This window comes from Microcaecilia unicolor, chromosome 7 (genome assembly GCF_901765095.1).
Source record: "Microcaecilia unicolor chromosome 7, aMicUni1.1, whole genome shotgun sequence".
Taxonomy (NCBI): Eukaryota; Metazoa; Chordata; class Amphibia; order Gymnophiona; family Siphonopidae; genus Microcaecilia; species Microcaecilia unicolor.
In genome coordinates this window covers 179,353,850-179,376,222 of record NC_044037.1, presented here as the reverse complement: position 1 = coordinate 179,376,222, position 22,373 = coordinate 179,353,850, and the positions used below count along the sequence as shown (strand labels likewise).

Here is a 22,373-nt window from a genome sequence, read left to right as displayed (position 1 = left end):
CCTTTGGAAAATGTACTTAGAAAAGTTAACTAGGAAGTAAACAGTTTAAAACCAAAGTTGTGAGCTTCCTGTAGAAAGCCATAAGTTGGAGGAGTTGTTTAAAACTGCAAGTGAGAGGGTCTAGTAAAGAGCACTGTGGGTTAAGTTGTACAAGTGGCTGTATAAAGTAGCTGTGTAATTTTTATGATTAGTAAGACGTTTATGGAGGAGCTTCCCATTTGAATATATAAATAATACACCAGTTTCATGCTCATAAGGTGTTTGTGTTGATTTCCAGTCCCAGAAAGCTAACTAGAAGGGACCCTTTTTACCACAAAAATTGTCTAAATGCTTTTTTCTAATCTGAAAATGGTCACTGAGTAGCTAGGCTAAGAGCAGAGCAATATTGCCGGTATTGAATGAATGCAAAGATGCAAGAAATGAACATTTCCAAAGTTGAAATAGTCTTTAACAAGTGGGGAAAACATGTGGGTGGGTGGATGTGTATGTTTGTCTGTTGATATATTTATGTATATGCTATCTGTGTATTTATGCAAAGGAAAGAAGCACCAAGAGCCGTCAAATCTGGAACATGTCCGTTAATTAGTGGTGTAAATAGATGCTTATGTCATTAACCCAACACGGGCTGTGTTTCAGCACTTGGTGCCTGCATCAGGGGTCTGTGTACAAATTAAAACATATATCAACATTTAAATACAATTATAAAAATTATATAAACAATGATTAAAAATAATGATTAGACATTTCAGAAGTGGAAGCGACGAGGAGTGATATACCTCCTCCAAGTATTAACCACAGAAGGCAAGATGAAGAACTTTGCGGATTTACAAAGAGAATATGGTTTACCAGACCGAGACAGATTTCATTACCAGCAGTTAAAACATTATGTGCATTCTTTACCGTGGGAAGATCTAGCGGAAGATGTACAAATAGAAATCTCAGAGGCATTCTCCCTGGCAGCGCAGCAGAAAGTATCACTTACATTTCATCACAGGTATATCAGGGATGCGGCCGTGGAATTGGATTACAAAAAGCTGGCGCAGCAGTGGAGTGAAGATCTGATGCAGACAGTAACAGAGGAGCAGATAAAAACACATGTCTCGAGAATGAGGCACTCCACGGCTGCCGCAGTACACTGGGAACAACAGTACAGACTGGTTATGCGGACGTATATAGCACCCAGACAAGCTTTTCACATGGGTGTGTCACCCTGGGGATCCTGCCCCAGATGTGATGGTGCTGGAGCAACTTTAGGTCATATGATATGGAACTGCCCAGCAGTGGTGGAATTTTGGAAAGGACTGCTCATTTATGTGTCACAACTGTGGAATGCAACTTGGACTTATGATGTGGCGATCCTCTTTGGTCATTTAAGACTAAGCAAGCCAACAAAGAGAGGGTATTCAGAATTTGCTTCAAAGACGGTTATAATTGCTAAGCAAGTTATTCTGGCCGAATGGCTCTCGCGCAGGCCACCATTCAGACAACAGTGGAGGACGCGAATGATGATGTTGATGAGGGTAGAACGGATGGGTGTGAAGAACTGGGAATCGATAGAAGGAAAGAAATTTGAGGCGTGCTGGAGTCCTCTCTTAAACACACTCCCACATGCAGCCCGTAGTTACCTGATAAATTTCTAAATGAAGAAGAGGAAGATAGTACACAGGGAGCATGAACAGACAGAGATGAGAAGTTCGGACAGAAGACTGAACTCTTTGAGTAAAGATTAACAACCCAATAAGCAAGACGAAGACAGAGAACAATGAGGGGGGGGGAAGGGGGAAAGAGGGGGAAAGGAGGGGGGGGGAAAGGGGGGAGGGGAAGGGGAGGTGGGGGGGGGGGAAAGAAAATAGAAAATTAAGATTTAAACCATAATGTATTAAAATTAACAGTTGAATGCAATTACAAAACAGAAACGTTAATGAAGGTTAAGTTGTTCACGCTGATGTTAATGGGTTAATAAATTAAGGAAATTGGTAATAGAGAAGAAGGAAGAACCATAACGATATCTAACAAAAACCTGGACTCAGGAAGTTTATTCCTAAAAGAATGTAGTCCAAGCAGAGCCCAGGATTAGGAGAACAAAGACATAAAAAGTTAAGACAGTGAACAAATTCTATTATAAGCAAGAAAGTTCATAGTTATGATCAAATAATTTGACCTGAAACAGATCTTATGTGTTAGGAGTAAATGGATGTTATATAATGAATACTGTATATGTAAACGTTCAATAAAAAAGAGTTAAACATAAAAATAATGATTAAAAACACACAGAAACCAACCACCTAAAAACAGGAAATTAATGGAATGTAACATAAATGTATGTGCTGAACCAGTGACCTTCTAATCGTGCATATTTCAATAGGTTAAAACGTGTCCAGATAACAATTTGAATATAGTCATTACTGTAACAAATAAAAATGAACTTAAAGAGAATAGAGTGATTTCTAAGTAATCCTGCAGAATTGTGATATGTGATAATGGAATAAATGTCATATGCTGTGCTTCACTGTGGCTTACAGTACAACAAAAAATGTTTCCCAAATGAGTTAGCCCACCATCAGGCTCCCAAATGATAATCAGCCTTAAAGTTTGACAAACGCAGAGTTAACAAAACTATATATATATATACACAGAATTCATATGATTTCAGATAACCATCACATTTCTACTCACACTTAACAAGCATTCGTTATGTCCCTTTGAAGTACATGAACACTAACAAAAGTGACATCACGAAATGGCACGGAGTATGTGGGAAAAAAACGTGTTCCGGTTTTGAAGGCTGTTGGTGCTTTTTTTCTTTGTATTGTTTGTTTTGTATCCCTCTCTGTACTGCTGTTCTATGTATTTGTGATCAGGAGAGGAGATGAGAGCGAAAGGCAGTTTGAAAGGTACAATTCTTGTAATCACAATATTTCAGTGAATCAGTGTGTGTGTGCTGCAGCTGTTGGAGCTGCTTCTCCTATAGAAAAGTACTATGGCATTTGTGGAGGGGGTTCATTTTTCTTCTGCCTCCCACTAAATGCAGAAACTTTATCCAGATCGCCTTCTGATGGCAAGAGCTGCTGTCCAGTTATCTGCCCCTACTGCATTCTCATTGGTTAAATCCTACAGACAGTCTTTGCTGCGCTGCTAGTTGTAATGGACACAGGCAGTGCAGGCTTACTCACAAAAGGGGTGGAGGTAGGGAAGGGAGAAAATAGAGAACTGCAGATAAGAGGTTTTAAAATCAGAAAAATGTCCAGACATTTTACCTCTCATTCTACTTTCTTGATATTACTATAAAATACTTCTGCCTTCTGGAAAAAAGGTGGGCAGTTGGCAGTCCTAACCCTGAGTCCTGATAACATCTCATAGCGCCTCCCTAAACATGTAGACTATAGGCAAAGTTTGCCAGTGGCTTAATCTGGCCCTGACAATGGCAACATCTACAGATGTTTTGCAATATGCATAACAATAAGAAAACGGTCTGATTCTTGAAGTAGTTCTTAGAGTAGAATTAACAAGGAAAACTGAAATAAAGGGATAGGGAAATATTAATGTCGCTGTGTGTATCTTTGTTCTTTGGTTTATGTGTGTGGGGGGGGGGGGCATATGTTGTGTCAGTGGGGGAGGTGGCTGGAGTTAGGGGATCACTTGGCATGTTAGAGGGGAAGGGGTGATTTGGACCATGTAGAGATAGTTGAGGGACAAGCTCTGGGGGTGGGGTAATTTTGTGGGGTGGTGGGTTATCAGCTCTAGTTTTTTAGGGTTGGGGCAGTTTATGGGATATGAGTTGTGGGTAGGGTAGTTTTTAGGTGTGGGGTAGGTTATAGGGTTTTATTTTAGGGGTGCCATAGTTGCGTGGGGTATTTTTTGGATGTGGGGTAGTTTTAGGGGTGGGAGCAGTTTAGGGGTGGTGTGGCAGTTGAGGATAAGGTTTGAATGGTGGTGGGCAGTTGCACAGAGGTAGTATGTGGAGATGGGGCAGGTTGTGGGTTGGTGTGGCAGATGTGGGAGGAGTGAGGTTTGGGCTCTGGGAGTAGTTTGGGGGTGGGGCAGTTTGGAGCATTGGTAAATAGTAAGGAAATCTACCTTGAAAACTGCTTTGTTCTGTTATCCAGCTGCTACATTTCAGTCTCTCTTTCTAGGCTATAGAAGCTGGAGCTGTGGTTCCTATAGAAATGCATTGGGACATATTTTGAGAGGGCTTATTTTTTCTGGAACCCCTGGTCTGATTTGGCCCAATCTCAAAATCATTGTGAGTTTTTTTTCCCAGTGGTTTTTCCCAAATACCAAATTTCTTCCCATTGTGTTAAATGTTTACAGTTATTTTGCACCTAGACAGAGATAGATGGATGGACAGACATTCTCGTCCCTTTTGTATAATTTTTTCCCAACTTCTGTTGGGTTGGAAAGAATACAAATGGGAAGGAAATACTTCCTTATATTTATATAGGCATTTTATTTTTTTTAATTGGGTTGGTCCTTTTTTAAAAGGATTCCAGAGATGGTCTAGGGAATTTATAGACAGGTGAGCCTGATATTGGTACCTGGCAAAATGGTAGAGACTATTATAAAGAACAGAATTACCGAGCATATACAAAGGTGTGAATTAATGAGATAAAGCCAACATGGATTTACTGAAGGGGAAATCTTGCCTCACCAAACTTCTACATTTCCTTGAAGGGGTGAAGAAACGGATAAAGGTGAGCTGGTCGATATTGTATATTTGGATTTTCAAAAGGCATTTGACAAAGTACCTCATGAACGACTCCTGAAGAAATTAGAACGTCATAGGTAGTTTTCTATTGTGTATTAAGAACGGGTTTAAAGATAGAAAACAGAGTAGGATTAAATGGTCAATATCTTCCAATGGAGAAAGGTAGATAGTGGGATTCCCCAGGGATCGGTGCAGGGACTGCTGCTTTTTAACATATTTATAAATGATCTAGAGATGGGAATAACTAGTGAGGTAATTTGCTGATGGTACAGTTATTCAAAGTTCTAAAATTACAAGAGGACCTTATGAGACTGGGAGACTGAGCATTCAAATGGCAAATGACATTTAATATGAGCAAGTGCAAAGTGATGCATGTAGGAAAGAGGAGCCCAAACTATAACTAGATGATGCAAAGTTCCATATTAGGAGTCTCTGCCCAAGAAAAACATCTAGGTGTCATTGCTGATAATTTGAAACCCTCTGCTCAATGTGTAGCAGTGGCTAAGAAAGTAAATACATTGTTAGGATATTAGGAAAGGCATGGAAAACAAAACTGAGAATATTATAATGCCTTTGTATCGCTCAGTGGTTCGACCATACCTCAAATACTGTGTGCAGTTCTGGTCACTACAGCTAAGAAAGATATAGCGGAATTAGAAAAGGTACAGAGAAGGGTGAAGAAAACGATAAAGGGGATGGGACCACTTCCATATGAGGAAAGGCTAAAGCAGCTTGGGTTCTTCAGCTTGGAGAAGAGACAGCTGAGGGAGTGATGTGATAAAGGTCTATAAAATTTTGAGTGAAGTGGAATGGGTAGATGTGAATCTTTTGTTTACTCTTTGCAGAAATACAAGGACTAGGGGTCACATAATGAAGCTACTAAGCAATAAATTTAAAACAAATCAGAGAAAATTTCTGCACTCAATGTGTAATTAAACTCTGGAATTCATTGCCAGGGAATGTGATAAAAACAATTAGCTTAGCAGGGTTTAAAAAAGGTTTGGATTATTTTCTAAAAGAAAAGTCCTTAAGCCACTATTAAGATGAACTTGGGAATCCACTGCTTATTTCTAGGATGCAACTATTCAATTAAATGGCTCAGTTTTGTCTCAGCACTTTGTAAATATACACAACGTCAATTTAGACAAAAACTGTTATATTGCAAATAACATCGAGAATAACTTATATAGGCTGTAGAGGTAATCTCATATCATTTTAGGACATTGCATATCAACCTATACAGTGGCTCCCAGGTCAATGCAAATTTCTAATCATCGAATACCTCCAGCCAACCGGTAGTGTTTTATACTGATACTCTAATTGCGTTTCAGCTGTAAATAGCTTCAAACATCCTACCGTTCAAAAAATCAACATTATTGCAATATAAAAGCAAATAATGCACAGATATAACTTAGCTTAAATGCTCCCGCCTTGGTATATTGTCTTCTGTGGCTGGGACTTAGCTGGTTCCATCAAAATTCTAGTGAAACCTCATTGGCAACACCGATACTGTGATTAGCCCGACAGGACCCTGTTTCGCGGTCTCATGCTTTGTCAAGGGCATCAATCTAGCAACAGTACTTCATCCCTAAGGTATTTCTAGGATGAGCAGCATAAAATCTGTTTTACTGTTCTGGGATCTTGCCAGGTACTTGTAACCACTGCTGGAAACAGCATACTGGACATGATGATAGAACTTCAATAGGCAATTGCGGAATATAAGAATATTTTATTTTACTTTGGGGTCCTTTTACCAAGCTCTGGTAAAAGGGGCCCTGCGGTGGTGGTGGCACATGGATTTGCTGTGTTTCATGGCCCCCTTTTATTATAGTGGGTAAAAGGCTTTTTTTCTTATAAAAAAGGAAACGGCTGTGCGGTAAGCTAAACACATGCTATGAGGCCATTTTCTGGGGGAACCCTTACCACCTCCTATTTAGGAAGTGGTAAGGACTCCGTCGTTAACCGATTTACTGCCAGATAAGCCCCTGGTGCTAAAAATATTTATTTTCAGAGCGCTGGAAATAGTGAATGACAGATGCTGGAACTACCATCAGGCTCATGTAGTAGCCTGGCAGTAGGGCTGATTTGCCACGTGCCATTGCCGCGGTAGCCCTCCTGCAGCTTTGTAAAAGAGGCCCTTTATCTTTTTCCATTTCATTGTTCTCTGCCTCTTTATCTACACGTAACTCAGTTTAGTTTCTTCTCTTTCTCTCTGTCTCTCTCTATCTCTTTTTCAACTCGTCTACCTATCAGCTTTTCATCTCCCACTGACCCCTACCTCTGTCCCCCCATTCTGTCTGTTCCTCATTTCTTCCATAGTCCATCATTTCCACCCTCTGTATTCATCCCCTCCCTTGCGTTCATCCGTTCACTGGACTCCAGCTATTGTTTCTTTTTCTTAACCTCTAGGCAAACTGTTACCTTTCTTTGACAGCACTAATTCTCCTTCAACTACCTCTGGCCTTTTTCAAGGCCTCCAGGTCATTCATGCTTTCCAGCCCCACAAACATTTTCCCCCCTGTCACAGATAGTTCTGAGCAGCAACAATATTACAGAATGCATTGTTCAAAGCCCACCTCCAAGCATAGAGAACCATAACTGTTATGCTACTCTAACATCTAGGAAGCTTGAAGATACTTCATTGCAGTTGTCTGTGCATAAGACATTTTCCTTTGGGTACAGTAGAAGATATTGAGAAGACACATTTGCTGACACAAAATCTGTATCCTAATTGAGTCTATTATGGAGGCACCCTTAGTTTGTCTTGGAGACCCTCAAGATGATGCAAACATTTTTGCCGAAACACAGACCCATGTTCAGTCTATCCATTACAGCAAGCCCCATTGTGCAGTGCTGTGTTTGCAATTTGAAGTCTTTTGACTCTCTTTTATACAATAAAATAGTTTTTCCGTACCCTCTGATAATCCTGTTCTTTGTTGCACTGGGACACCCAAGGGTCCACCCCTCCTCTTTTGTTTTTGCTGTTTGATCATTATTGTAGTGGGTTTTCCTCCATTTTGTTTTTTGTATGCTGATGTTTTGATATCATTGTGCTAGATGATTGGTTGTGTCCTGTATGTTATGGCTTGCAAAACCACAAGAATGTCTTTTGATATTACTCTTAATGCTTTTCTTGGAACTATGGGCTCCAAAGAGACTATAAGTCAACCTTTTGGTGTCATTCTTTATGTTTTTCTTTGAATTCTGGCTTATATATTTCATAGTCTTGCATTAGAAGATTGGTCAATAGAGACATGGGCATGCAAGAAGTCTTTGAGTCAGCAAAGTTCTAATTGTAGCAAAGGTCTCTTTGTTGTAAAGCACTGGGTATGGCAGATCTGATGACATTTGTTCATAATATCACAGATGCATTCAGTCAACCTTTGCAATGTACTAGTTGTAGTGGCAGGGGTCTTGCCCTTACAGTCTTGGCACCAGAGAATTTTACACCCCAAGCTTCTATTAAGCTGCTAACTTAGGCACCAATTTACTTTCCATGTTCTTTATCCTTGTTTCTACCAGAACAAGCACACTCCTTTTTTTTACAAAAATATTCAGATTTTGTAAAAGGCTCCTGCAAGAAAATTAAAGGAATCTGTTATCAAATTCTGTTTTACTTGGTGCTACTTTCAATCCTCTAAGATTACCTTGGAGCAAAGAGGAGAATACTTTTCCTGAGATCAGGTTATTTTACTTAATTGGATTTTGAGTCCCTGGAGGACTCTTCCATGCTGCCTCTTTCATCTCCCCTACTGTTCTGGAACATTTAACAGAATTGACTCCTTTCCCTGCCAGGGAGGAGTCAATTCTGTTAGTCTTTTATCCACAGGCATATCCTCAGTAACTCTCTCTTCCCACTTTCGTACCCCATATGAAGACATTTGCGGTTCACAGTTTGTATGGAAGATGGCAAAGGAAAGTGCCCTTCACTCTAGAAGGAAACTGAGCTTAGGTCAGATGCGTTGGTTTCTGAAATTTATGGAAGCCTCAAGAGTTCATGGATTAGCAGGTATGAGTGTGTCAGAATCCAGTCTCTATGCTGTAAATTCTTTAAAAAAAACAAACTGGACATTTAAATAGAAAATACAGCCTACACCTGTTTAAGAAATTTGTATACTTTATTGACCAATCTTCTAATGCAAGACTATGAAATATATAAGCTTATTGGTCACATTGCCCCAACTGTTTGGAGCCAGAATTCAAAGAAAAACATAAAGAATGACACCAAAAGTATTTGAATTCGCCATGAAGAATGGCCCCCCCCCCCCCAAAAAAAAAAAAAAGAGCGTAGGGACTACTGTAGTGCCTCCCTCTCCATGGAGCAGCAAAAAGTCTTTCAGAGACCTATTCATTCTCCATGAGTAGCTTCTCATCAGCTTTATATAGGAAAAAAATTATATATAATCTCATACTACAAAAGATTTGAGGGATATCCACTATCCTTCCTGCATATAGTTTCTGAACAGCAACAATATTGCAGAATGTAGTGTTCAAGCCCACCTCTAAGCATAGAGAGCCATAACTGTTATGTACTCTAAAATCTAGGAAGCTTTAGGATACTTCATTGCAATTGCGTGTGCATAAGAAGACATTTTCTTTTGGGCACAGTTGAAGATATCGAGAAGTGGTCAGATCATAGCTGCCTCACATTTACATTAAATTAGATGGAAGCTACACTTATCTTTTTTTTATTTATTTTATTTTTACAATTTACAATAATTACAAGACTAAATCTTGCTTGGCAAAGATGATTAACAAAGGAAGAATAAAATTACAAAGAAAGTAATTCCATAATTCTCATCTTACATTGAAATGATAAAACATCAAAGGATAACATATGTTACTTAAAGAAAATAGGTTTACAATATAAGATGACATTTTAAATCACATTAAATCTATAGTCCACAATATGGGAGGCAAATCAAAATATTCAGGAAATTATAAAGAATAAATTACAAATTCTTTCTATAAGGAACTAGGGAATGAGAGGGAGTTCTAGGAGTTCCTAATTAATCATGGAGTTGATGTAATTGTCTTAACTGCAGAAGGCAACAGGGCAATTTTGCATCCAAGAAAGAGTCAAATGAATAGGGTCAAAAATAAATACAGTGGTGGAAATAAGTATTTGATCCCTTGCTGATTTTGTAAGTTTGCCCACTGACAAAGACATGAGCAGCCCATAATTGAAGGGTAGGTTATTGGTAACAGTGAGAGATAGCACATCACAAATTAAATCCGGAAAATCACATTGTGGAAAGTATATGAATTTATTTGCATTCTGCAGAGGGAAATAAGTATTTGATCCCCCACCAACCAGTAAGAGATCTGGCCCCTACAGACCAGGTAGATGCTCCAAATCAACTCGTTACCTGCATGACAGACAGCTGTCGGCAATGGTCACCTGTATGAAAGACACCTGTCCACAGACTCAGTGAATCAGTCAGACTCTAACCTCTACAAAATGGCCAAGAGCAAGGAGCTGTCTAAGGATGTCAGGGACAAGATCATACACCTGCACAAGGCTGGAATGGGCTACAAAACCATCAGTAAGACGCTGGGCGAGAAGGAGACAACTGTTGGTGCCATAGTAAGAAAATGGAAGAAGTACAAAATGACTGTCAATCGACAAAGATCTGGGGCTCCACGCAAAATCTCACCTCGTGGGGTATCCTTGATCATGAGGAAGGTTAGAAATCAGCCTACAACTACAAGGGGGGAACTTGTCAATGATCTCAAGGCAGCTGGGACCACTGTCACCACAAACCATTGGTAACACATTACGACATAACGGATTGCAATCCTGCAGTGCCCGCAAGGTCCCCCTGCTCCGGAAGGCACATGTGACGGCCCGTCTGAAGTTTGCCAGTGAACACCTGGATGATGCCGAGAGTGATTGGGAGAAGGTGCTGTGGTCAGATGAGACAAAAATTGAGCTCTTTGGCATGAACTCAACTCGCCGTGTTTGGAGGAAGAGAAATGCTGCCTATGACCCAAAGAACACCGTCCCCACTGTCAAGCATGGAGGTGGAAATGTTATGTTTTGGGGGTGTTTCTCTGCTAAGGGCACAGGACTACTTCACCGCATCAATGGGAGAATGGATGGGGCCATGTACCGTACAATTCTGAGTGACAACCTCCTTCCCTCCGCCAGGGCCTTAAAAATGGGTCGTGGCTGGGTCTTCCAGCACGACAATGACCCAAAACATACAGCCAAGGCAACAAAGGAGTGGCTCAGGAAGAAGCACATTAGGGTCATGGAGTGGCCTAGCCAGTCACCAGACCTTAATCCCATTGAAAACTTATGGAGGGAGCTGAAGCTGCGAGTTGCCAAGCGACAGCCCAGAACTCTTAATGATTTAGAGATGATCTGCAAAGAGGAGTGGACCAAAATTCCTCCTGACATGTGTGCAAACCTCATCATCAACTACAGAAGACGTCTGACCGCTGTGCTTGCCAACAAGGGTTTTGCCACCAAGTATTAGGTCTTGTTTGCCAGAGGGATTAAATACTTATTTCCCTCTGCAGAATGCAAATAAATTCATATACTTTCCACAATGTGATTTTCCGGATTTAATTTGTGATGTGCTATCTCTCACTGTTACCAATAACCTACCCTTCAATTATGGGCTGCTCATGTCTTTGTCAGTGGGCAAACTTACAAAATCAGCAAGGGATCAAATACTTATTTCCACCACTGTATTTAACCAAATTCAATTCAACTACACATTTACATGGGAAGTTTAACCAACAAAGAGCGCCCAGCTGTTGTACTTTTGGGCGTAATTTGAGGAATTCTTTACGCCGTTTTTGGGTCGCCTTAGAGATATCCGGAAACATTTTTATTTTATAATTCAAAAAAAGCTGTTCTCTATGAAGCTACACTTAATCTTAAAACAAGAAACGATTCTCACCTCTTTCAAACCAGAGGTAAAATTGACCCTATCAACTTTTGGTTAAATGAGCAATTTAATCAATTATTTTCCTCTCCTCCATCCATTGACTTTATTAAAAAATGGAACGACACCCGTAGCTTAGTTCTAGACAAGATAGCACCGATCAAAACCAAATCCAGATCTAATCCAAGCTTATTTCCCCAGTATAATGTAGATTTCTTAGAAATGAAACAAAAATGGAGACAATATGAAAGAATTGGGTCCAAAACTAATGATAATTGGATAAATCAGTGGCACAGCCAGACCTGACATTTTGGCTGGTCCCAGAGCTAATATGGGTGGGCATTATATATATATATATATATATATATATATATATATATATATATATATAAATTGATCAGATATAGACATGTCAACACACATAACAGTATAATTACAGTAATGGCAAGTACTTTGCTTATAACAAATGTAAATGCCTGATTAAGCAAAACAGGAAGAAAACCTTTGAAGTCTTTTCCCCTTCCTTTGGCTCTACTGCGTTCTGTCTATTCTGATGCTGACAAAATAAAATTGCCACTGTTTGGCACATATCCTTCAACTTTGCTTTATAAGAAACGTATATCAAAGGACAGAACGAATCACAGATGAAGAACAAACCAAAAAACTTTACTGAAAATGATCCAACATGACCACGTTTTGCCTGAAGGCTATCAAGCTCATTTTCAAAGCACTTAGCCTCCCAAAGTTCCATAGAAACCTATGGAACTTAGCCTCCCAAAGTGCTTTGAAAATATGCCTCTATGTCAGGGGCATTTGTAAAAAAAAAAAAAAAAGTTTAAAATAAAAACAAGAACAAAGCCATCTCTTACTTATCAAATGTAGAAAGTACAGGTGTGGTTACATGCACTCAAGAAGTGTAACTGTTTAAAAAGAACAGTGCAGTATGCTTTAATACAAAAACAGTAAGTGCATAATATGGACTGCATATTGCGTTGTTGGACAAAACACGTTTTTTACATATGTATTTGGTGTAGTGAGACAAAGAAAAAAAATCAAATACAGTTTAAATAAGGAGCATGTGTCTAATAGGGATTGACAAAAGGTATATCCTCTATAGTCAGCTCAGCCTTCTCAAAGACTAAGAACCTCTCTGTATATAGGCTTATAAAAGCACCTCGTGGGCAGCTGCTAGTGATGTTTTAGATAAAGTAAATTGGAATTTTGTGCTAATGTACATTTCCAAAGCTGTATAATAGTATCTAGCAAATTAAGTTCAGAAACTATGCTCACTAAAGAATGAGGTGCCATCTTTTGGTGTTGATATATATCAATAATTCTGTCACAGTCCAATGAATCACACAGTTCTCTTTCAAATGATAACAGTGACAGATTATGGAGGTGACTGGTGAGCATTGAGGCTCTTGATGCCGTTTGATCCTGTTTACATTGAAAACGTTGTTCCACAGTGCAAGTTTGACATCGGCAGAGTGATACGTACTCTTAAAGGGCATTGACATTGGGAAAATGTCCTCATTGCAGTGTGTCTAGTACTTCGTTAAAGATGGAAAATTTATACCTTCTGCTACTTTGCGTTTTAGATGCTGAACAAAACACTGTAATTCAGCTTCCTCTATAGTAATGCCATTTAAAGTGCACGGGGGCAGCAGACGCTCTCTTCATCCAAAGGCCTCAGATGTTGGCATACAGGCAGCAGAAGCAGTCACCATTCCATAAATCATCATCTTGGAAAACAATTATTCCGTTCACTTAGCTGACAGTCATTATCTCATTCCACAGATGTCTCAAATCTCCCATTGCTTTGAACAGTAGAAGATTTACCCAAAGTGGAAAAAAACAATGGATCACCAAACCTTTATAGATAGTTTTGTCTTCGATTGGAAGAAACATCCACTTTTCAATATCCATATTTCTCCGTGAGATCCTCTGTTAACTTAAGAGCTTTATCAGAGTCATTTGATGATGTTCTCCCTAAACAAAAGTTTCTTTTAGACACTCTGTAAGATTAATGCACTCTGTAGTCCTTTCCTGGCAAAATCACGGCTTTCAAATAAGTTCCCAAATGTAACTGCCAGAAATAAGAATTTCTTTGTCTCTATTGATGTAAGTTTTCTTCATATTCTCTTTTAGCCTCTGTATCAGTGCTTTGCATTTAGTTAGACATTGCTATGTTGCTTCTTATTTTCTTTATTCAGATCCTTTTTTCCACTGTTTGAAAAATGTTCTTCTCCGAGAAACAAGCAGGCTGCTTGTTCTCCACTGATTTAAAGCCTAAATTTTACGGCTGATCCTTTGAGCTTCTTTTAACCATTTACCCTCATTTGCCATAGTACCCATTCAAAAATTAAATGTGCTACAGTAGATTTCTTTAGTGATTTCACTCCAGATATAAGCTCAAATTTGATCATGTTATGATCACTGGCTTCCCAGCGGATCCACCACCGTTTCCTCTTGTATCATGCCCTACATTCCACTAAAGACAAGATCTAAAATAGCTTGTCGGTTCTTGGACCAGTTGCTCCAAGAAGCAGTCATTTATTACATCTAAGAATTTTACCTCCTTAGCACTCCCTAATGTAGCAATTATCCAGTCAATATTGGGGTAATTGAAATCGCCCTGCCCCACCCAGTGCATCCTGGGCCGCTTTGCCAGAGCAGGGGGAGGCTTTACCCTTAACCCTAATGCCAACTCCGAACTGGCGTACAGTTAAGGTGGTAGGAGCGTGGGTAGCATCAGTGCGCAGTCCTCTGATCATAGGAAGGGGGGGATATCAATGAGCTTATTTAAATCTCATTTAAATGAGCTCTGCAGTATTTCCCTGGCGCACTCTGATCACACATGCGGATAGTGAAAATTTTCAGGAAGACTTTAGGAAACTGGAAGATTGGGCATCCAAATGGCAGATTAATTTAATGTGGCAAATTGCAAAGTGATGCACATTTTGAAGAATAATCTGTTTCATAGTTACCTGATTCTAGGGTCCACCTTAGGAGTCAGCACTCAAGTCTAGGTGTCATTGTAGACAACACACTGAAATTCTTGCCCAGTGTATATGGTGGTTGCCCAAAAAAGTAAACAGGATGCTAGGAATTATTAGGAAAGGGATTCAAAATATGACCAAGAATATTATGCTCTGTATCGCTACATGGAGCAGCAACCTTATCTGAGTATAGCTATTCATATGCTGTTATGTGACTTAGTAAGTAGTTTTACTGCAGTGTTCTGCAAAAGTTGGAAATGCCTAACATCAATATTATGTATACTACATAAGATGGAATTGCAGTAATCCAGTTTACTCCTCAAGGAATTAATAAGAGTAGCTGTTGATTGCTTACTAAGCATAGGGTGTATTGAATGAATATGGAGTGAAGGAAAAACCAATATTTCTTGCTTACATGATTGATGTGAGCTGTAAAATTGGGTTGCTGATCAATAATCGCTGTTAAAATCTCTGAGGTTTCTGCTATTGGTATAATACTACCAGTCACAATCAGAATAAGTATGGGCAGTGAATCTCCTGATCTTGAAATTAGGCCTTTTGAGTTTTCTGGGTTTAATTTAAATCTATTTGTACTGAGCCAATGGTCTAGCTTGACAAATTTTTCATTAGCAAAGAAATAGTCAATTCATGGGCGTCAAAAGTGGTAAGAATTGCACATCATCTGCATAGATGAATGGTACCATTTGCATGGTATGAATCAATAAAGCAAAAAGTGCCAAATAATATTATATTGTGGCATACAGAAGTGATTCTTGCGGAACCCCACCACTCCATGAAAAGAATCTTGAGAAGAATCATGCCATCAGACCTGCAAGTGTTCATTTTATGTAAGATCGGAGCCATTCTAATACAGTCCCATGCAAACCAATATCTGATAATCTGTCTCTCTCCTTTTTCTCTCTCTTCCTCTCACCCTTCAGCCTGACATCTCACTGTCCCTTTCTTCCTGTGTGCCCCTCCCATATAGTCCAGCATCCTCACTTCCTCCCTGTGATCCAACATCTTTCTCTGTCCCCTCTACCCCAGGGTCTGGCATCACTCCCCCTCCAGCCTGCCTGCCCCTCCTTCCCTCGTTTGGCCCAGCACCCTCATTTCCTTTGCCTGTGAGTTTGGCATCTCTCCCTTTCTATCACACCTCCTCCCCGGTCTACCTTACAATTTGTTTTTCTTTAGAGATCACCAATAGCAGCAGGACCAATTTTAAGGTGAATGGGAAGGGAGTGTGAGGAAAACAGTCACAAAGTGGAAGGGGAAAATCCAAGAACTCCAGAAGTCAAGTTTTCTTCAAATATCAAGATTTTATTCTCCAACATAAATGCCATTGTAGACCAGACCCACATGGGCCATATTTTGGCAATCAGCCTTCCTTAGGGGTCTTTACAATACAATCAATAAAGTAATCACAATACAGAATAACTTGAAGAATAACATTAAATATGTATAACATTATGACAGTGAACAAATAAAATACATTTAAAAGGTCACAAATTGCGCACAGAATTAATGCGTGATAAATGAATTTAATTCTGTGTGTATGTGCATGCATATATGAGTATTCTGTGTGTGCATTGTATGTGCTATATCTCAGGATGGTAGTGGGGGGGGGGGGGGTAGTACAATTTGCAGGTGTATTTTTGGTGTCAGGACAGTTGTGGGTAGTGTCTTGATGTGGGGGCACTTTGCAGAGTGATGGTTGCAGTTGCAGGGCAAGGGCAGTAATGTGAGATAGTTTGTAAGGGTAGTTAACAGGAGAGAGTTTTTGGATGTGGGGCAAAGTGCTGGGGTAGTTGAGGGAGGGTAATTTTTGTGAGTGGTAGGTCATTTGCATGAGCTTTTTTTTGTTTAGAAGCCCACAATTTGCAGCAAACACCACTGAATAGTGTGACTCCAATGAATCCAAGAAGTAGTTGCAAATGTGAAGAAATCTTTTTTTTTTTTTAATTTATGAATATTACACTAACAATACAAGCATAAATTTGCACAGAAAAAGGAGAGTTACAAGGAAAAAATACCAGAAGACAAAATAAAAATATCACAGAAAAAGATCTCTAAGCTATACTCTCATAATTGTCCTCAATCAGGGAGAGCAGTACACAATATAAGCACATAAGCACCGCCATACTGGCAAAGACCAAGGTTCCATCAAGCCCAGCATCCTGTCTCCGACAGCGGCCAATCCAGGCTTCAAGAACCCGGCAAACCCCCCCCCCCCCCCCCCCCCCCCCCCCCCCCCCCCCCCCCCCCCCCACCACCCCCCCCCCCCCCTCAAAAAAAAAATATTCAATGGACTTTTCCCTCAGGAATCTGTCCAAACCCCCTTTAATTCTGTAAGGCCAGCTGCTGTCACTACATTCTCCGGCAACGATTCCAGAGTCTGTCTACACGTTAGTAAAGAAAAACTTTCTCCTATTTCCTGAAAGAAATTGGATATGAATAGAAATAATATGTTTAATTTCTTTATTGATTTTCATTATAAACAAAGATCACAAATCTTTGAAGGATTATACCAACTACAAGTTAACACTACCACCTGAAGGTCATTAATAACAAGAATATCATCAAACATATAACGGTGAGTGACTGACTCACTCGCAAATGCGCAGTAGAGACTTCCCTCTCTGTTCCGCCCCGCGTCAATACGTGATGACGTGGCGGGAAAGAGAGGGAAACTGCGCAAAGCCGCCGAGGTCGCTACCGCCCCTGCCTGAGGTCGCCGCTACCGCTCCCCCCACCTGTTGTCGCCGTCGCCAGCCCTCCACCGGCCCAGGCCCTCTCTCCGCTACTGATTACTTAATCCATTCGCCAGAACGCAGCACGCACATCAGCTGAACTGCCGTCTGCCTTCCTTCCCTGCTTGTGCCCCGCCCTCGCTGTTATGTCACACGAGGGCGGGACACAGGCAGAGAAGGAAGGCCGACGGCAGCTCAGCTGATCTGCCCTGCTACGTTCCGGCGAATGGATGTAAGTTCAGTAGCGGAGAGAGGGCCTGGCGAAGTGGAGGGCTGGTGGCGGCAACCTCATGGGGGGGGGGGGGGGCGGCAGGTCGACCTCCGAAAACCCCAATACCAGCCCATTTTAACGGGCTCAACGGCTAGTTATTTATATAACAGAAAATATAAGTTGGTAATTATAGTCCACAATTAGGAAGGATCCAAGGTTATAATCATAGGAAGTTAGATTATTAATGAAATATATCAATCACAGTAAATATAGAGTAGGTGGTTATCCTTAATTATACTATACCGGCTAATAAAGTCTATTGGGCTGCAGTCTTATTTTCTTGCAACTCTAAAATTTACAAAACTGTTCTGGCTCATAGAAGATGTATCTAGTATTTTCAAAGTAAATCAGACATTTACAGGGGAACCTCAGTTGGAAGGAAACACTAAGCCGCATGGCTCTTTGTTTTAAGTCCAGAAATTTCTTCCTGCGTTGCTTAGTCCAGCGAGAAATGTCCGGAAAAATCAAAATTTTGGCCCCCCCAAAAATCAGGTTGGATGTTTTTGAAGTATAGACGGAGCAAAGAATCTTTATCCTGCTGAAATACAAAAGAAACTATTACAGTTGCTCGTGTTTTAATATCTTCAATCGTAATTCCACATCACTCATACATTTACTCACAGAAATATATACACCATATGTCTTTGTGTGTTAATACTGCCCTTATGCTTCCCATTGTCTCCTTCCAATGTATCAATGTTGATGTCCCATTGTTATAATTCCTAACGATACTTCGATGATCTCGCATAACTTGTACAATGTAACCCATAACAAGCTGTAACAAATGTATTTCCATTATTCTTATCTTATTGTAAGCCACACTGAGCCCGCAAAGAGGTGGGAAATGTGGGATACAAATGCAATAAATAAATAAATAGATTGTTCAAGGAGGCCTGTTAGATCCAAAGTTTCTGCTGGAAGTGCTTGTTGAATAGAAGTTACTTGTGATAAGTTCTGTTGCACTCTTTTTTTTCCTCCAATATAGTATATTTTATGTAGTGGCGGAAGAGACTGCTCTGGGTACTTAAAACCTCTTTTAAAAATCTATTAAACATTTCTCTAGGCGAGGTATATTTTGTCTGCGGAACATTTAATATCCGAAGATTTAAATTCCTGGCCTGAATTTTCCAGGTTTTCAATCTTCCTGTAAATATCAATCGATCCCCAGCCATTTGTGCCTGTTGTTTCTTCACTTTAACTAAGTCCCCTTCTAATGATTTTGCTTAGTGGAAATAGTATCTATATTTTCTTTCAAAGTTTTTATTTGTTTCACATTATTCTGTGAGACAGAAATAAATGCTGTACTTATCTTGTGCAGTACTTCGCGAGCAGCCCAAATAGAGTCCAAGTTATTTCTTGGGGCTTCACCAAAGGTTGTAATACCAGGGCGGAGAGTAAGGCTTCCTCCTCAGTGTCCGCTAACTGGGTTCCCTCTGTTGATGATTTTTCTCCAGCCATGGTAGGCAAGAGCTTCCCCTCCACCGAATGACCTGCTGACACCACTTCCGTCAACGGGGTCTGCCGCCCCTTCGAACGCTTTCTTCTGCATTTGGCACTCCGGCTCCGATTAGGTGTGGCGGCGGGGGGTAGCTACGCGAAATTTCGCTCTCCAGACCCAGGGCTCTTCCCTGCCCCTTTCACGGATTTGCCGACGGTGTAGACACCAAAAAAGCAGAAATGGAAGTCTTTCACGAGGAGGAGGGCTCCAGCCTGGGTTAGAGGAGGTCCCCCTGGCTTTCCCTTTCTCTTCGGCATGCTTGCAAGGAAAAAGGTAACTTTGAGTATTCTGAGGAGGAGCGTTCCACTCCTGCGACCTACTCTGTCGCCATCTTGGATCCTCCATGAATGAATAGAAATAATATAATTTCTTTCTTCTTTAAGACCAAAACCAATGAGCAGACATACCATTGTTGAAATAGACCTTTATCTGTCTGACACCTTAAGAGATATCTGTCTGATACCTCAAGAGATGTAGAATGCCTTAATATCCACTAATGACAATAGTTTTTTTGAGGTTTGTTTTTTTAGTGGTACATTATTCCACTCTAGTGCCTCAGTGGAAAGACCATGTATTTAGCAGATTTTGATTCCAAGGAGAAGCAGGTTTTCTGAGGAACATTTTGAATGCCTGTTTTTTTTACATATTACTGATCAGTGCTATTAAATAACGCTGTATGTTTGACTTGGTCACTAGTATTCACGTTCTAACTAACTTGTAATTTTGTTCAGAGTATGAATGGTTTAAATGTTTCAGGGCAAGATCAGGAGTCAAAGTAACTAAAAGTACCCATAGTTACTTTGCCAGAAAAGTTATTTTTGTTACTAAGTAGCAACCTTTTGGGTTGTGTAACTACTAACTCTAACTGGTTTCATTTTCAAAGTAATTTACCCCAACACAGATAGCGTTATCAGCTGTGATTGATAGTGTCAGTATAGGAACTCCAATTTAGAAAACTGCTTTCTTTTTGTAGGTCGTAGAGACGTGGAATCCCTGAATGAAGATGCTCGCATCTGAACGAGGTATAGTGGAAGAATGGCTCTCGGAATTCAAGGTATGCAGGACAGTAACTGACAGGTGCCATTTAATGCAGGAAGACACAAAAAGATTTGGTTTCAGGTCCAAGGTATTAGTAATTAATAAAGAAAAAGTTTTACTAATACAGATAAAGGAAAAGAAACAACTAATTAATAATATAGTGATTGAATATCTGGAGGTTTTTCTGACTAATGAGGAAGCTCACCCAGCATCCATCTTGAATAAATCAGACCAGTGAAAGCTGAGCATATGAAGTCTTTTCCTCTGGTTAATCACTAAAGTCACAATTGAATGAATGGGTGGAAACTATACTTGCTTATTAAGGTATTTGAAATACATTAATTAGCAAGTACAATAACGAAGTGAAGTTAATTAGTGGTATATTATAAAAATGCACTTTTTATTACTACTATTTCACAGAGAGGTATTGAGTAATGAGGGAAGGGCTTCCTTCATGTAGAAGTTCTCTCCAGAGTCAGTCTGAATGTGCAACAATGTCCAGTTCAGCACACCGTTACCTACCAAGTTCATACAAAGTTAATTATGTTCCGTGGAAATAAATCTGTTGGCTCAGGCTGCTTGCTATTTGAATAGTCTATCACTGTTTCATTATTGCTACCAAGTGTTACATATTAAGGGCATTTGCTTTAATCTTTGTTTTAATTTGTTTATCCAGTCCTTATATGCACGTGGTTTTGCTTTTTAAACCCAAAGGTGAATCCTAAGGGTGGTTGAACAATTAGGTATAAACTGTGTTTCTGACTACTTGTTTTGGACTGCTTTGGGTCCTGTTAATCTGTACATCTGCTGTCTAGAATTTTGGAAAATGGACATGAGAAAATAAAAATTAAGCTTTTGATGTACTCTGTAGAAGTTGTTGTTTACTTTTGCAATTTGCATATGCATGCCTGTTCTGGTGTGTGCATGTTTATACATATGGCTATGATTTCTGAACATGCGGCGGCATTAAAGGACAGACTTTTAAATGCCCAGTTGGGTATATATGCTAATCTCAACTTTGTAAATGTTTCAGACATATCCATTTTGCTCCCATGATATAACTGAATTCTATTATTCTGTCTTGCTGTATTTTCAAACATAAGCCACATTATCCAAGCAAACTTGGGTTCAATGTGGGACATAAATTTAAAAAAGAAATCCTTTATCCTCCACCTTTTAAGACACTGCCTATCCAGCTGGATGATGATGGCACAAGGAAAGCAAGTTTGGTCAATAATCTGTTCTGTACCTGGGCTGTAGTATTACTATATTGAAAATATGGCCCTACCTTGCCTCTGTGGTTATGTTCCACTAATAAGTTGGCTGGAGTCATATGTCACTTTGTTAGCCTAAGTGCTTTTGAAAATACAGCTCACTGTTGTCCCACAAGTTTTTAACTTTTCTTGGGTGTCCAGATAATTTATTTGTGGGTTTTATTTGGAGTAGAAAGTGATCTTTTATTTTGCTCCCTACAGTAGATAAGCCCTTTTTATTTTTATTTCTCCTGTACTGTAGTGGTTACAAAAAATGTGATTTCTCAGTGTTTCCTGGTCCTTTATTCTGTAATTGGTGAGGATTGGTCTATGTTCTGTGAGTGACCAAGATGAGAGATTCTGCTGGCATGCAATTTGTGTGTGGATCCTTAGGAGTCTGATTGTCTGGCTTTTCCAATAGGAAACATATTTTGGTTCTTGTATTCACTGCTGCCTTTTAAAGGTACAGTTAATGATATTTGTGTGTTCAGAATTGGTTCTGTTAAGCTTGCTATATAAGCTCTGAGAAGCTTCTTTGCAGGATTTAGTGTTACTTCACAAAGTAATTTGGCAGACAGTCCTTTATTTGTCTCCTCCTTCGTAAGGAGAAAGGGGTGGAAAGAACACTGTCAGGAAGTCTAGGGACCTTAAACTGGTTCATGTCAGCTTCAGAAAGAAGAGAAAGCAGTAGAACCAGAGGAAGGGACAAGAAGACTTTATTAAGATAGCTTAATAAGGTATTTTGTATTTCTTATAAAGTAAAGTTGAAGGATTTGTGCCACTGCAGTAATTATTTTCTAGGATACTGTGGTATGTGTTGAGAGGTTGACAAGACTCAAGTCTACTATTATGGTAAAGTTTAAGTTATGGGATAATACAACTTCATTTAAAAATGTCGGTGGTTCCAAGGTTTCCATAAGTGTGCATGTTGTTATGTTGATGCAGGACAGACTTTTTACTTAG

General features: G+C 39.8%; 1 protein-coding gene across 4 annotated transcripts in view; it reads left to right on the top strand.

Moving 5' to 3' along the window:
• Positions 1-22,373, top strand: part of FAM126B (family with sequence similarity 126 member B) — a 213,258-nt gene that overhangs the window by 54,141 nt on the left and 136,744 nt on the right. For all 4 annotated transcript variants that reach the window (XM_030209927.1, XM_030209928.1, XM_030209930.1 and 1 more), the window contains one exon: positions 20,093-20,173. In XM_030209927.1, the coding sequence (XP_030065787.1) occupies positions 20,117-20,173 (57 nt within the window). In that variant the 5' untranslated portion in view covers positions 20,093-20,116. The remainder of the gene's footprint in view (positions 1-20,092; positions 20,174-22,373) is intronic.